The 16,950-nt window shown below is 48.4% G+C and overlaps 1 protein-coding gene across 3 annotated transcripts in view; it reads left to right on the top strand.

Annotated features, from left to right (window-relative positions):
- Positions 1-7,574: 7,574 nt before the first annotated feature.
- ENTPD1 (ectonucleoside triphosphate diphosphohydrolase 1) overlaps positions 7,575-16,950 on the top strand; it is a 40,230-nt gene continuing 30,854 nt past the window's right edge. Inside the window, exon 1 of one of the 3 annotated variants that reach the window (XM_090056921.1) lies at positions 7,575-7,774. In XM_090056921.1, coding sequence (XP_089913047.1) covers positions 7,684-7,774 — 91 coding nt within the window. In that variant the 5' untranslated portion in view covers positions 7,575-7,683. The remainder of the gene's footprint in view (positions 7,775-16,950) is intronic. The other 2 variants (XM_090056923.1, XM_090056924.1) reach the window with 2 other exon arrangements.

The raw sequence follows: 16,950 nt of genomic DNA, 5'->3' as shown, positions 1-16,950 counted from the left end.
GGCAACTGGCCCGGACCCCTGTGGGACAGACAGAATCCCTTGGCAGGCTGGATCTGGCCCGTAGGCCATATTTTATCGGCCCTGGCCTTTACCGCATTGCCTGCTGCCCTGTGTCCTGAGAAGTGTGTGTGTGCGTGCACATAACCTCTGGAGCAGGATATTTCTGAGACAATAATACACCTTAATGAGGCCAAAAAAGGAGCTGCGGCATTGGAGGGGGAAATATTAACCTCCCGTGAGGCTGATTGTGTTAAAACTGTCAATGTGTGTTGTCATCAGGCTTCAGCAGTTTAGGTAATTTTGTGCTGGGGGCAGGGGACATGTCTCGTGCTGCTCTGGGTGCTGCTCCCATCCTAGGAGACTGGCTACCCTGCTCCACATTGCTGTTCTGATTTCTGGGTTGATCTCCCCTGGCAGACTCTGAGCTGTGTGGAAATTAGTGGTTTCCTCTATTTTATTTTTATATGCTGAAGCTTCCTCCTCCGATTGTCTGGAACGTTATCAGAGCAAAAATGTTCATCTGCCTTGGGACCGGCTGGTTATTCTTTTCCAGATACGTCTGTGTGTACCACAGAGACTGCTCTTTGCTCCCATGGTTATAATAAACATAGAATTCTGCCAGGACGGGCACCCCGGGCAGAAGGAGAACCAAGCACGCTGCAAAATCAGAATCTCACTTCCACTTCTCAATCAAATCCATAGTAGAATGCGGCAGGAGATGATGCGGCACAGCCTCCCGCACCCCGTGCCTGGGGGGATGAGGGGTTCCACGTGCCTCAGCAAAGGAGGTTTCCCTGCACTGCTGGTCATGCTTCTTCCCCTAGCCCCCTCCCTCAATTCCCCTGGGGTTTGTGTGTGTCTGTCTAATCTGAACGGTTGCATAAATCTATATCCATACACCTCTGCTTCATTTAGAGCATGCAATCTTTTGAGCCCTGTCTTGGGTGAGTTTTTGTGGAGCATCTACCATTCTTCTGGGTGCTATATAATGTATATATGTATATGTATATAATAGCCAGTAACCAGAGCACTATAATCCCCTCTCTAGAGGAACCACTGATATTCCTGCTGACAGCTTCTTCACCCAACAAACCTCTATTTATAAAAGGATGCTGCCTGTTCTGTCATGATACCATGCGTATTTCCTATAAACATCTTGTCTGCCCTTTTTGATGTTAGTCTACCTGAGAGAGTCAGTTATCTCTACAGAGTAATTATTTAGCTGCATATTGCTTAAGGAATGAATAAAGATTTTACATGAAGGCAAAGACCCTGCAGGATCCAGAACTAAATCACAGTTTATGAACAGAGTCCTACCCTACATTTACACATTTTTAAAGCCAGAAGGGATTTCTCTGGTCCTCTACTTGTCTCATCACACAGGGCATAGGACTTCCCAGAATTAATTTCTGCTTGTCACATGGGCAGGGTTCATGTTTGCACCGCTGGAAAACAGTCAGTCTTGATTATTGTAATTGTCAGAAGTAGAGAATCCATCACAACAGTTGCTAAGTTTTTTTCCACCTTCACAGTTAACATTATTGATTTAATGCTAGCCTAAATTTGTCTAGCTCCAGCTTTGGCCATTAACCTTGTTTAAATGTATTTATTACTATCAAGTTCCTGTTTCCTCTGCACGTACTTGTAGACTATGATCCTGTCACCACTTACTCTTGTCTTTGATAAGGAGCTCAATCTGTTTAGCTTAAGTCTTTTGCTAGAGGACATGTTTTCCTATCCCCTGTTCACTTGTGGACCTCTCTTTGGAATCTTCTCAGTTTTTTTCAACAACTGTCTTGAATCTGATAGCAGCTTGTAATCCATTTAATAGGCTGTGTTGATTTTGTATTGTTCTAGTTTGACAGCAAAGAGATCATGTGGTACACCTTGCATCACGATGCATTACTATTACTTTTACAGCCAAACTTTAGTTTTTATAAAAAATATCAAGTTAATTTGTCTGATCTGTTTTCCATAAGCCTATGTTGATTGGCATTAATTTTATTACCTTCCTTCAATTTGTTGTTAATCGTGTCCTATGTTACTTGTTCCATTACTTTGCCCAGGAATGATGTCAGGGTGGTATGCCTACAGCTACAAGAGTCCTCTTGTTTATCTTTTTAAAATATTGCCATATGAGCTTTCTTCAGTTATTTTGGCATTTCCCCAGTGTTCCAAGACTTGTTGAAAATCAGCTTTGACCCCAAAGAGGTGCAGGGCCAGCTCTTACAAACTCTCAAATGCACATTATCTTACACAAACGTGATCAACTTTAACAGCAGCTGTTTGGCATTCTCCTGAGTTACTTTGTGTGGCAGTAGGTTATCCATGACACTCAAGATTGGGGTCAAAGACTCGGGAGGTGCCTCGTGCTCCAATATTCCTGCAGTGATGTTGAATATTCCTACAGGATGTCCAACAATGTTGTATAATCACATTTATTTATATGTCAAGCTCTATCTTAAAATGAATTACTTCCATTTTAAAATCATCTTTGTTTCAGTGTCTCTGTTTTCAGAATGGAAATTACTTTGTCATATAAGAATTATATATATTTGCAAACAAAAATTGAATATGCTATTTCTACTGTGTTATTACTAACATGCCCATATAATGGGTCAATATGATAGGATCATTTTTCTTGTTGATATACTTTTAAAAACTCCAAATTTGTAGCCTTAAGTTTCTCTTTTTGTTATCTTTTTGCTTCCCTTACCAGTTTCCTCACTTCCTTCTCTCTCACTTGTATTCATGGCTACCAGCTTCATGGTTGCCAACTTCCTCTTTTTTTTTAGTTGTTAACTATATATTTTACTGCTGCTTTTACTTGCATGCTAAGTCAAACCTGTTTCTAGCCAGCATGGTCTCTCTGGACTGTGGGACTGACTTCGGGCACCTTCTACAATATCCTTAGATGGTTGCTGTGATTATCATTCAGATTTGTCTGTTTTAATTCTTTCACAAAATTTCTTCAGCTCATAATTGTGTTTGATGTTGTGAAATTGGCCCTTTAAAATGCCTTGTTACCTATATTACTGGTTTGGACTTATTCTGTTTGCACATAATAAATGTAACCAAGTCTTGACCAGCTGTACATAAGCAACAAGTAAGGTTTAGTTCTGACAGCAGGTCGGTCCTCTTATCTGTTATCATAAAGACTAATTACAGATTCCCTTCCTGTTGGATGCAGCACTTGATAAATTAGAAATTCTATTATGCAGTTTTTAGAAGTTTAAGTGTTGGCAGCTGGACCAGAGTCCCAGCACAGAATCATAGAAAATTAGGGTTGGAAGGAGGTCATCTAGTCCAGGCCCCTGCTCAAAGCAGGACCAGCCCCACCTAGATCATCCCAGCCAAGGCTTTGTCCAGCCAGGTCTTAAACGCCTCCAAGGATGGAGACTCCACCACCTCTCTGGGTAACCTGTCCCAGTGCTTCACCACCCAACTGCTGAGAATCTTTTTCCTAATAGCTAACCTAAACTTCCCTTGCTGCAACTTGAGGCTGTTGCTCCTTGTCATCTGCTGCCACTCAGAGCAGTCCAGCTCCATCCTCTTTGCAACCCCCCTTCAGGTAGTTGATGGCTGCTGTGTGTCACACACTGAAATCCCCAGGAATAGCCAGCTTTTTTCCACACGTGTTATAGACAAGGCTTAAAAGAATTGGTTGTCCTGTTCTTTAACAGGTTTGCTGTTTTGTAACAGGCATCAGCCATGCTTTGTCTCATGCTTCATTTCCTCCATGTCAGTCCATGGGCATTCAGCATCCTTTGCTGCTGAGCTATCCCCAACGGAGGCAGGTAAAGCCATTCCACGCAGAGTGCCACTCTCCGTCTCTCTTGACTATGCAACCCTTTCTAAATAGGCAGCAACTAGTGACTTTTCCCACTGGGTTTCACTGGTATCAATAGGTCAAAATTATGTTTGTAAACGAGCAGTTATAATACCCCCCTACTTATTGCCTTGGATGCTGACGTTGATATGTGGGAAATTAAAGATTTTCTTCTCTCCACAGCTGTGGGCACTTTGATTAATGTTATTCTGAGCATCCTGATTTTGTGTGAAATGAATGCTGTTTTGCTCTCTTCTTCCACAGCTTTTCCATCGGTGTATTATCCTCCTGGCCAGCCTAACCAGCCCTAAGCTGTGCAGTCCTCTCTTTCCTAATGATCCACAAGAGCAAGGCCTTCTACTTTACCTCTTCAGATCTGGTTTGGCTCTGCCCTAACTCATGTGATGGGAGGGATCTGGGAGAAGATTACTTGGACCATTCTCTTCTGTAGCATCCTCTGGCTTGGTCTGTAATCTGATGAATTATCATATGAAGTAGTGTTGGTGACTGGTATACCACCCATCCCAACAAAGGCTCAGGGCAGCTTACCATAAAAAAATAACAACAGCATAACATACGAACAGAAGGGTGACAAGAGCAAAAACAACTTAGAAGAGAACTAGAACACCAGGATAAAACAGGGATCCCCTAGACAACACCTGGCTCTAGTTTTGTTTGCTAAACATCTGCCCAAGTTCTTACAGCACTTCCAGGAGGTGTCTGGGCTCAGGCAGCCTTAAGAGGGAGGGAGTTCCAGAGCTGAGGAGCAACTGCAGACAATGCTCCCCCATGCATTTTTGCCAGGGAGACTTGGTGCGCTAACAGCACTTGTGTGCGGTTGCTCCCAGGAGACCCTAGGGATTGTGATGGGGCATAAGGGAGAAGGCAGTAGGCCCAGACCATAGAGGGCCTTTTAGGTCAAAACCAGCAGCCCAAATTGTGCCCAGAAAGCTCCTGGGAGGCAGTGCAGACTCTGGAGGGATGAGCCCTAACAACCCGCCCCTGGCAGAGGTGGCTGCCATGTTCTGCAGCAGCCCTATGCAGAGCACATCCTAGCAGTCTAGCCTCGCAGTTCCAAAGGCCAGATCAGAGTCTGAAAGAAAAGGTTCCAGCCTCCTCGTCACTAGGCACCATCACTGGTAGAGGTTGCCCTTTGCTCCAGCCAACTCATGACATGTTAGGTCTTGGCTGTGGGAAGGTAGCATGCCACCCTGTCTAGTTTCCCACCCATCACAGAGCATTCTTCCATCCCACTGCAGAATCCCTGCAAAAATCCTCTGTCTTCTGTAGATGGCTGGAGAGCCTCCTGTGGGCGCAGCTGCTTGTCCTGCGGGTGGGCTGAGCAACTGTCCTCAGGTACATGGTCTGCACCAGCTGGTTCTGCAGAGACCTTTTCTGCATTTCCAAACTGAAAACCTATTAACGATGGGTTAGTGATAGCTGTGTGGCTCCTGGTCCTCTTTACTCTTGTGCTCACAGCCTGCCTGTCTCCTTCCTCCAGCTGTGTCGGATAATATCCAGTCCTTTTGCCTTTGGCAGCTCTGAACTGTGTTTCTGATTTCCAGTCTCTCTGTTTTCTTTATGGCCAGTTCCTCCCTTTCCTGACTCAGGGGCAGTGATGTTTCCTGAGTCTGGCTGTTTGAGAGCTCCTCAGTCTCTCCGATGCACTGTAGGGTCAATACTTGTCCTTTCAAACCATGCATCTTTTCTTTTGGCAGGGTCATAAACCTGCATTCATGATGAAGAAGTAGCTTGAGGCAGGAGAAAATAAATGGCTCATCCTTTGCTCCTTTTCGCCACCACTCCATTGCTGATTGTCATGGTATTGCATGTCATACCTAGAAGGAAAGGTTTGTTCTCTCCCCAGAGCACATGAACCTGGGCTAATCTGTAATGAGGAGAATGGCTTTATAATTACAGTGCAGGGCTTGGAATATGGATTCTGTTTCTTGTTGTGTCATAGGCTCCCCGTATGGCCTCGGACAACTTTATTATGCATTTCCAAAAATGGACAGTAGATTTGGCTACCTTAGTTCATAGCTGCTAGAACAGGCCATGCAGCCAAGAGAAGAAGAATTGGTCATTAGTTGCTGTCTGGGTCAATTAACAGAAGTCTGAAGGCAATGTACAGCTGCTGTTGCCTCTGCGTGGCAATTAACTCTAGTGTTCACAAGTAATAGCTGAGCCCTGAGTCCCGCTGAGCTGTTTCTGCTTCAGAAGTGGAGCTTGTCAGTGAAGGCCTGTGGAAGATGGCGATAGTGCCAGGGCACTTTGCATAAGGGTGGGCAGCATTTTCTCTGTGTGCAAACAGCAGTGACAGGCAGAAACCTGCTTGGGGTCCTAGAGGAAGGCAGTAACAAGGCAAGGGGGTGGGGGCCCTGGTGCCTCACTCCAGGTGCACAGCCAATCTCCTCTTCTGTCTGGCATTTCGAAGGTGCCCATCACCACAGTAGGTACACACTGTTGCATGCAGAAGTGTTGCAGGCTCTGGCCACAAAGCATTTTGCTGCATTAAACGGGTGGTCAATGTCCTTTAATGTCATCTAAAGGTCTTGAGGACTCTTCACCCTAATTTCCGTTGTGCTGGCTTAGCCAGGGGGCCACGTTGCCTACACTAATGGGCACGAGCTCTTTAGAGTGCTTCAGAGAAGTGTAATTAGGAGCTGTAGGAGGAAAATTCTCAGTAAAGCAGAATTTAAGAGGAATCTCTGGAAACGTTGCTTAACTCAAGATGTGTGGGGCATGAAGCAGTCTCCCAGAGGAGGACGTGGAAGTTCTGTTGCACGGCACTTTTAAACTGGAGCGGCTGTGGGCATATGGGCAGTGGGCACCAGTCCTCAGGTAAGTGGATTCTGGGCTTCCTGGGGTATCTGTGGTGGCGACAGAAGGAAAACTGGTGGTGCATTGCCTACGTGCTAAATGTGATGGTGACCTTTTCCCCTTCCTTGAAGGGCAGTTGTGTTCCAAAAAGAGTCGTTAAAAATGACTTGTTCGTACCCATCAGACCTGCTACTTCTCTGTATCAACAATCAATGTACTGAGGTAGCTCAGGTGTCACAGAGGCCTCCACACCCCTTTATGGGTGTGGCAGTGTATGAAACGGAGAAGACTGAGCTCTTCTTCGGGATCCTGCCTGCATTTACAAGCAGGCAGCTGATAAACTTGTGCTGCAAGCGATTTTCACAGGCATGTTTTGGGACAGAGACCCTAAATAAGGGTCTAAATATTTAAATAATTTTTCTGCCTTGTAGAAGCTTCCTGTAGGTGAAGACAAGAGGTTCAGTGGCTGGTGGGTGAGTGTTGGTGAGGGGTGTGGGGCTGTGATGGGAGGTGGACACAGTGGACTGACTGGTCATCAGGGCTGACCACTTTTCTCACCAGCAACTCTTCGACCCCTTCTGCACATTGTCTTCCTTCCTGGGGCTGGCGCTGGGGAAGGTGAAGTTGGCTGAATCAACAGATGCAAGTGAAGGGGGGCACTGTTATCTCCCCTATAAATCAGGCCTCTCACAGACAGGCTTGCTAGAGCCATGGAAGTCTGGTGAGTGTTAGATGACTTCAGAGGCTGACGAATAATTGCTCTGCTTGCAGCCAAGGCTCTACTTCCCTCTGAGAAGTGCCACTACAGCCAGATGCAGACCTGCCTGTGGGTACAACCCCAAAGGGGGAAGGCGTAGTTGTTCTTTCTGACAAATAACTGGCACAAGCCGGGGAGGCAAGGGGCTGCAGCCCCCCGCTGATTCCTTCCTTAAAGGAAAAGCAGAGGGTGACCTGCTGCTAGGTTCCTTCTGAGTCATGCAGCAGAGTTAAACTAACCCCTCCCACAGCCATGGACCGTTAAATAGCCCAGTTTCATGTGCACCTCTCAGTCCAGCAGCTCAGCGCCAGCAGAGGCTGAGAAAGGAGGAGGGGAGCAAGCACTGGTATTGATGGATGAGCCAAAGGGTAAGAACAAACATGAGAGGTTCTGAATTTGGAAAGCCAAATCCTCCCTGGGGAAAGGCTTGGGGGCGGAGAGGCACTTGGGGGAACTTTTCAAGCTGCTTAGACCTGCTGTGACGTCAGTCTCGCCACAAACAAAACTTTGAGCAGCTGATGAATATTCATGAGAGATTCATTCAGATTTGTCATTCAGGAGTGAACTAGTTCTGGGCTCACAGCAGCCAAATGCATCTTGGAACGGGAAAGGAGACACGGCTACATGCGTTCCTCGTGAAGGAGCTCCGTGTGCTTGTTCCAGGATGGTGATTCTCTGCTGGCCAGATTTATATCCGGTCTGTGCTGCATGCAGCCTTCCTCTGGTCCTTCTCTAGTGCAAAATTAACACAAGTTTCTGGGGTTTCATTGCTCGGGCAGCGATGAGAAGGGGCACTGCCAGTGCCAAGAGACCCAGAGCTGGCAGTGCGTATGTGTGTGTCTGTTACTGTGTCTCTAGAGCTCAGAGAGCAGAGGCAAGAGCTGTAGCGACTGGTCACCGGGTCATGCAATGCAGATGCCAGCCCATCGGGCTCCGTTCCCTGTGCTACTGCAGCTCAGAGGTGACAGGTGTGAGCAAGGCTGGCCCTAAGGGGCTCTGACATCCTCTCTCCAGGGATCTCGATCTAAGGTGTTGCCTGTGTCACTGCAGGGTGTAGGGAGCAAGTGTAGCCGGTGTGTTTCTTGTGACAGGTGCTGGAAGTGGTGGCGGTCTTGCGATGAAAGTGCAGCGCTGGGCCGGGAAAGGGGAAAGGGCGGGGGGATGACACCAAGATGAGAGGGTGTCCTGCTGGAGCCTGTGGTACCACAGTACCATGGTGCTGCTTCCGCGGGGGGGGAAGGAGCTCGGGGTCCAGAGCCGGAAGGGGTCTCACAGCGGCATCTTGGGCAGGAAGGGCCCTCCAGAGTCTCTTGTGGAGGGCATGGCTCTTGAGCCCCTGGTGTTGGCAGAAGCTTAACTCCTGGCAGAGCTCGCAGCTGCTGTCCTCCCTGATGCTGGCATTGGAGATTCCTTGTCTTGGACACCTGAGCAGGTGTTGTCTGTAGCATGTTGGCACGAGGGCTCATTGCCCCCTCGGGTTCTCTTCAGGGTATGCCCCACACAGCTCAGCTGCCCTGTGTTCCTGTCTGGGCTATGCAGCAATGTTTCTGCCAAGCAGCTGACAGCACGACTGAGCTTACCCCTTTTCTTGGTGTGAGACAAGACCTCTGGGAGTGTTGTCCTGTAGTTTCTGTTTGTAATTTGGTGGCACACGGCATGCTCAGCCTTTTGCAGAAATGTTCCCATGCTTGAATCTGTTCTTACATGCTGGACATTTTGCACTCTCTGTATGGTAACTCCCACATTAGTCTGCTGCTTGGTGTCTGGTACAGACTGGTGGAAGGATTTGCATGCGGCTTCTTTAAACGTGTAGCTGGAATACAAGCTAATAGGAGACTGGGCAAGGGACTCAGCAGAAGCTTTGCAGTGAAACAGAAACACAGAAAGAGATGCTGATAATACTGTCCCGATTATTCTAAGGAAGTTCCTTGATCAGTGTTTGCAGAAAGTGATTCTTTGCCATTGTCACACTGCCACATTGTCACTTTGCACCTAAAGAAATATAGTAAAATGCCAAAATCCTGCAGTCCCTGAGACTGATCTGGGGAAGCCAGCGAATGGTCTGGATGGAAAGAATATCCACCAGGTCCAAACTACCTCATGGTTTAATGCAGGCATTGGTGAAGTAGGAGGTTATTCTATTAATCTGTGCAATGGAGAGAGAAGTTGAAAATATTTATATATTGTTTGCCTTTGCTGAGGAAGAAGATAAGCATAGCTGCAGAAGTGTTCCTAAAAAAAGGATTGTTCCAAAAAGGAAATGCAATGCACAAAAGGAGGTGTCTTTACTAAAGGAGATGAGGCGGCCTAGGGAATGTCTAAGAGCTGTCAGGGCAGAGCACTGTGACTTGGGCAACTGCAAGGAAGAATGTCTAATTGACTGCCCAGTGTTGGGGCTTTGAGCAAGGACCGTGCAGAAAAATTCTAGTGAATGTCTGAGCTAATCCTGGAAGAGGTGCTGCAAGCCTCTAGCTAGGGGTACAAATGCAAGTCACCTTCCAATGTGCAGTGGAAGCTGGTGATGCCAGAAGTAGCAGGGAAGCATTTGTTTGGGGAAGAACATGAAGCACCAGCTCCAAAAATACCATTTGCTGTGTGGCTGTGTTTGGCAAAAAGCAGCAGAAAACAGGATGATGAGATGCATGCACCCAGTGGAAGGATTTCCTATCTGTGCAGGCAATGACAGGAAATGAGTGGGCTGCATGCGTGTTTTTCCAAATGCAGGACTTGGTGAGGAAGACTTGCTGCTTGGGATCTCTGTCCAAAGAATATCTAGTTAGACGTGACTGTGGTTTGGATAGATGGACTAAGAAAGCGAAGGAGGGGGCTTTGCCAGGGGATGGCGCAGGCCTCAGAGTCGGACCAAAGAGCAAGATGAGCATCTCCCTCTAGTCTGGGAGGCACGTGTTGGAGGTCTCCTGGAGCCTGTAGTAAACCATCCTTAGAGCGTCTAAAAGCCATAGATGATGTTACAACACAAAACATACTGCATCGGATAAGCAGTAACTATTTTGGACCTCATGACAGATGAACAACAAATAATTACTGGACTTACAACTGGAAGGAGTCCAGACACAAGTAATCGGGACTTGAGTACGTCAACATGGTGAAACAGAGGTAACCTAAGTGTCTGGTGGTGGCTGAACTTCTTGAAGGAAGGTCAGATTATGAGTTAATTTCATCGGGAGGAGAAACCTGGACAAAAAGTGTGAATGAAAACTGGGCAGACAAGGTTCTTTGGGTGAATCTGATATCTTTTATTAGACCAACTTAAATAGATGGAAAACAATTTTTAGCAGGCTTTAGGGTTCAAAAACCCTCCATCAGGCTGAGGAAGTTTCAGCAGTTGGTGTGTGCTCTTCCTGGATGGAATGGAAAGTAAAGCAGCCTGAGGCTGGGCTGGTCTGCATGCAAGATGGAAAGTCAGTGAAGATGTAGATTGAGGAGTCAATGGGTGAGAGACCGGCTGGGTGAGGGGGAGAAGGGGGATAAATAGTGGAGAAGTACCTGGGCAGTCAGATGTCAGGCAGGTTATAATGTATCATAAATCCAATGTCTATATTTAGTCCATGATTTTTAGCGTCCAGGAGGTTGATGACACGGCATTCATAGGCTCATCTCTGGGAAGTGTTTTGTAAGTTTCCTTTGAGGATCAGGACAGAGAGATTGGAGAGAGAGTGGTTTTCCCAAGTGAAAATTGGGAGCATTTAAGGAGAGCTCATCAGGCAGCCAAAAAGCCACAATCTGCAGTCCAGAACAAGGACAGCTCTGGCTAAAAAGCAAAACAAAACAGGACAGCAATTATGAATACAAATCAATAGGTAATAAGTGGAAAGAGGAGCAATAGGCATAAATTTCTAATTTATATTAATTGTTAAGTGTAGGAAAATTGATAAATGAAGCTAAAGACAAGAGGGGAAAATCTGTGGATGGCAGGACACGGGCAATTAAAAAATGTTTTTAAGTATATTAGGAATAAAATATATGCTAACTGGTACGTACCCATTACTGGGTGGAGGTGGAATAATTGTCAGTTACGACTCAGAAAAGGCAGAAACATGTGATAAACATTTCAATTCTACATTTGGAAAGAAACAGGATAATGAAATTGAATCGCATTATGAAGGATTTACCAGAAACTGAGCAATATTTAATTTCTCAGGATGCAGACTTATATTAACAGGCCCAGGAAACTAGCTGAGGAGGTCTTTGGCCCATGGATGTTAATTTTTAACAAGTCTGGGAATACTGGGGAAATTCCAGAAGACGGGAAGAGCATTCAGGTTGTGTTAATCCAAGGAGCACAAAAACTAAAACATATTGCTCTGTGTTTACTCTAGCAACGTGGAGACCCAGAAGGGAGATCTTTCCTCGGTCAATTCTTTGAGGACTAAACACCCTTGAAGAGGAGGCTTCATTTAAGCTAACGGGCATAAAAACAAATAGATATAAATTGGCCATGAGTAATTTTAGACAGGAGAAAAGAAAAAGTTTTCCATCAGAGCAGTGAGATTTTTGGAACAGCCTCATAAAAGGAGCAGTGAGGGCAAAATGCTAACTGGTGGGAGCCCAATAAATGCCTGCAGTTCTACGGTGTGGCTGCCAAAGGGCAAGGAAACTGGATTCACTTCCTTAGCAGGCCCACTCCACTTTTACTTCCTGAATTCCCACATAAACGTGATCTCATTCTTTGAGATGTGGTTGATACTAATGATAGTGTACATTTAGTATGCATAATTGCTTGACTCGTTCTGCACAATTTTATGATGAAAAATAAGCTGTGTGCAATATTAACAGAATGGCCAATGGGTGAAGGACTCGATAACTGACCGTCCGTGGGTGGGGAGAGGGGGTTTCTAACACAGTTCTGCAGGGATTGGTGCCAGGCTTGACATTCTTGGAGTTTTTCCGCAATGATCTGCAAATGAGTTTTACATTTCTGCAGATGCTACAAACATTGCTAGAGTACAAGTAATGACGGGTGAGGATGTCATGACTGGAAAGTGGCTGGGGCTGCCGGGGAAGCCGGTCCTATTCAAACAACACAACATTTGACTGTATTAAAACACAAGTCACATCTAGCAAAAAAGAACGGAGGCCGTACTTACAGAATGGGGACTGTCTTCTGGAGAGCAGTGGCTCTGGAAAGGATTTTGGGCTCGTAATGTCCAAAGAACAGAACACTAACTGTCAGTGAGATGCTGCAACAAAAATGGTTAATTTAATCCTTAGATGTGTGTAGATAGGAACCATAAGTTGGTGTAGGAAGATGACTTTACCTCTGCACATATCAGTGGTGAAACAGATGCTAGAGAAATATGTCCAGTTTTGGGGGCTGCAGTTTCCAAAGAATAATGAAAAAATGGAGATATGGCTGAAAATCTCCATTTTTTCAGAAGACTTTGTGTCCTGGAGAAAAATCCCTATCAGCAAGTGCCGTAATCTGTTGGATCTCTTGAGTGCATTACAATAGCCCATGTAGCAGCCAGTCCCCCACTTTTACCCGTAGCTTTTGGTGTCTTCAGGCAACGTGCCTTGTAGTTGTGCAACATGATTGTGTGTAGGTTTAAGAATAGGTTAGATGAGGACTTGTATGAGCTAGTTTGGATGAGGATGATCCTGCTTTAAGTAGTAGGCTGGAGTTGATGTGCCCCCCCCACCCCCAGCCCCTTCCAGCTCGACTTTCTTCTATGATTCTGTTTAGCTTATCATCGGAAATAATGGAGAGGTGACTAGATTACAGTGTATAAGTTCCTTTCCAGGGGGGATGTCAGGTGCCAGAGGCTTTTTTAAATCCAGCAGCGAAATGCAGAACAAGAGCTAGCAGCTGGAAGCTGAAGCAGAAACATTCGAAGTACAAATAAGGCGCAAGATTACAGGAGCGAGAGCGAATACCCAGCAGAACAAGCTCCCAAGGGAAGCGGTAGCGTCTCAGCTTTTAGCTGTCTTCGGATCCAAACTGGGGGCCTTGTCTGATACAGTCAAATCCCAGTTTTTGGCCTCAATATTGCAATATCTGGGTTAAATTTTTGTTGCCCTGTGTCATGCAGACTAGATCAATTAAAATTCATGAATAAAATAAAATAAGCTAATAGAGCTCATTACCTAAATGGCAGAGTGGGGAGTCTGTGCCACCTGTTATAGGAAAAATAGGCAAATAAGGATGTTTCCAGGCCACTCTGACAGCTCCAGATGATCAGCTTCCACCATGCCATGACAGCTATAACTGATACTCGTGGCAAACTGCAGCCATGTTAATAAGATGTGGCCTGCGTGCACGAGCCATGCGTGGTGCCGGGAGGGGATGCCTGGTGCGGCTCTGACCAGGCACCACGGAGGCTCCTTCCCTGCACTAGAGTGCCATTTTCTGCTTTGACTTCATAGTGCACAGAATCACGACAGCCACTAGCCTGAACCCCCACTTCCGCCACGATGCCTGTGCTCAGAGCCCTGCAGCGATTGTGCACGCTGGGCATCCTCCAGAGGGGCTGAGCACTTGTCTCGCAGCCCCCTCGCACCAGCCTTGCTCTCACTCCCACAGCCGGACACTCTGTGTGCGGTGACACCTGAGGAGCATGAGCAGGGGTGGGGGACCAGGCCCAAAGGGTGGGGGTAGCTTATTCAGGTGGGCATCAAGGGTTGCAAACCAAAGTGGTGGACATGGCTTACGTGCAGGATCGTTTGAGCCGAATGCCAGGGCAGGTCAGCTGGTGGTGAGGTGACCTGGGAGGTGGAGTTGCCCCCCTACCCTCCCTCCAGGGGAAACCCCCATTGCTTTGGGCATGTAAAACCAGACGTGAAAATGGCTGGAGAATGTGACAGAGCTCAGCTCTGCTTTGGCCTCTAGGAGATGATGCCTGTCCGTTCAGTTTCCTTGCCCACCTGGGCCACGGATACGAGAACCAGCTGCATCACTCACTTCTGGAGAAGGTTTCTCCCTCCACACAGGTCACTACTGCAAAGATTGGATCATTTCCTAGCCTTCCTCCACAAACCTCCACAGCTCCACCTCCCCTATCGCAGCAAGCACAAGTTGCTTGCAGGCCCCTTTGCAGCCCCTGCCGCTCTACCCTTTGTCTCCCTCTCCATGCTCAGAGGCCGCCTCCCTCCTCTGCTCAGCCCATGGTACTGAAGTTCATGGTCTGCCACTAGACCGGGGAGCTGCCGCCTTCGCGCCTGTTCCTCTGCTGTTCTGCTCCCTGTAACAGCGTGTGCATGGCCGTGTGGCTGCCTTGTCACCCTTCAGACCTTTCCCACAGCTCTCCCATCCCGCACCTGGGCCAGCACCAGTGCTTTGTGCAGTGTGAGCACAGCCAAGCGCAGGGGATCCCAGCCTGTGGCAGGGGCTGTGTGGCACTGTGGCAATAGCGGTAACAAACACTGGTGGGAGCGCAGCAGGCCTCCACTGTGTTTACTTCCAGCAGCCACGGGGCTGGTTCTGGGTCTGTTTCCCTGTGCGGGGATGAGCGTGGTCACACGAGGCAGCTCAGCCACAATGCAAGCATTTTGATCCATCAGAGCAGGAGTTTAAAGGATTGTGCCTGGAAATTGTCTTTCCCGCTGCGTTTTCAGCTGTTGGAGACTGTGGTCTGAGCCCTTGGGATCAGCATTATGTGAGAGAGCTGAGCCTGGGAAACTGCCCCCTTTTATCGAAGGAGGAGTCGGGGAATGTGCCATGCTCCATGCACCTGATGGCAGCCCTTGCAGTCCGCTGGCCTGAACTGTGCGTGGAGCTCGGGGAAGGTGGGCCAGCTGTTCCAGATGGGGAAGCCTTTTCTGCCTTGTGGTGGCCCACAGTGCACTACTATCTCTCTTTCCAAAGGGCTCAGAGGAGCATGAAACCGGTCACCAGTTACTGCTGCTGTGGTCTCTGACCCTGGTAACAGTGGCAGCACAAAAGGGAAAGCAGTGCTGGCCCCTGTTACACCTCCTGGCTCCAGCCCCAGACTCCATGTCGGCGGGGGGGGGAGGGGGGCAGGGAGATGGTGGGGCTGAGTGGATAGAGCCCTTAGCTAGGGGTCAGGGTCTGTCCCTGGCTCCTGTCCTGGGTTCTGCTCCTGTTGCTGCCCATGACTTGTGGCGCGACTGTGGCCAAGTCCATCTTGGAGGGACTGAGAAGGATCCTCCCCAAGACAGACCAGTGCCAGTGGGGTGATTGGGAGGCAGGGAAAGGACTGGGGGAGTCTGGGGTCATAGATGCTAGGGGGGAGGCATTGAAGAGTGGAGCATCAAGGAACACGGTGTAAGCATGTGGCAGGACTAGGGGGGCATGCCAGGTCTGCGCTCGGGCAAGGGAAGACTCACAGCAGGCTCTGACCGTGATGCAGTGAGATGTCCAGACTTCTCTGCCTGCCTCCTCCTGCTTGGCCAAAGCAGACACGTTTGCGGTGGGATACGAGCTTAACGTTTTCAGAACTGTTCAAAGTGCTGACCTGGGACCAAGCTTTAACCTTAAGGAGACACAGAGGACTTTGCTTTCTTCCCCAAAAGTGTCAAATACCAGTCAGTGGAGTGTGATGCTCTCCAACCTCAAGGGACCAAGCAGTCTGGGGGGAGGCTGAGCAGCCTCAAGTCCAGGCGGAGCAGTGGGGGTCAGGGTGGAGCCTTCAATCGCTGGTGAGGCTGGGACACACGGTATGTCTGCTGGCGATGAGCTCCAGGGTGCTGAGCCTACAGTCCCCTTGCTCCATCGTGCAGCAGGCCCCTCCAGCCAGCTATGCTGGGGGGCACCTACTTCTAGTGTCACAATGTTCACTCGCTTGCCTTCCTCAGCAAAGGGGTACAGGTTTCTTCCCAGGAGACTGATTCAGTGCCTAAATGTAGTCCCTGCGTCTGCCAAGCGCCCACACCACCGGCAAGGACCTGGGGCTCCTCCCTGCTCTGTGCCTCAGTCTACGCGTAAGGGCGTTCCAGGGCAATTCCCTCCCAGGGGCTTAGTGAAGCTCGGTCATGTTTGTGTGCATTTTGTCTCGCATATGTGCAAATGTTAATCTGTGTGGCTGCAAGAGGCTGGCATCTCCTGAGCGCGCCAGATCAGAAGTGCCAGAGGAAGGCGAGTAGCACCGTGGCGCGTGTCCCAGCCATTGCCCATCTCCCAAGGACTATGCCTGGGTAGCTCTTGGGCACTCTCCTCGGGAGACCACAGCTGCTCCAGGCTTAGCAGGAATTGTATGCACGTGTGAACTGTTCTCACATGCTGTCTGGTGTGAGCGGGTTGCAGGCACGTGAACAGGCCTGGGCCTCTTCTGGGACAACGGTTTTCTTCTGGGGCAACATGAGGCCTGAATTCTGCCCCTGAATTCTGCTGCGTTGCAGCCATGCTGCTTTGCGATGCCTCCTGGATTTGCTGCTTCCTCTCCCTGTTGGGGTCTTGTGGACATAGCCGGACCCTTGGTTCCTGACTGAGTGACTGGAGTTCGGGTTGCTTTTCCTCCAGGCTTGCCGGCTGCATTTTTCCAGCCCATGTGTCACGGTGCTGGCCAGGGTTGCAAGCTCCCTCCATCTCCTGGAAGCTACTTCTCTAACTGCGCTGTGTGGGCAGCTC

This window comes from Crocodylus siamensis, chromosome 7 (genome assembly GCF_052110815.1).
Source record: "Crocodylus siamensis isolate JL-2025a chromosome 7, ASM5211081v1, whole genome shotgun sequence".
NCBI lineage: Eukaryota > Metazoa > Chordata > Crocodylia > Crocodylidae > Crocodylus > Crocodylus siamensis.
Note: the sequence above shows the minus strand (reverse complement) of the source record. Positions and strands in the feature narration are given on the sequence as shown.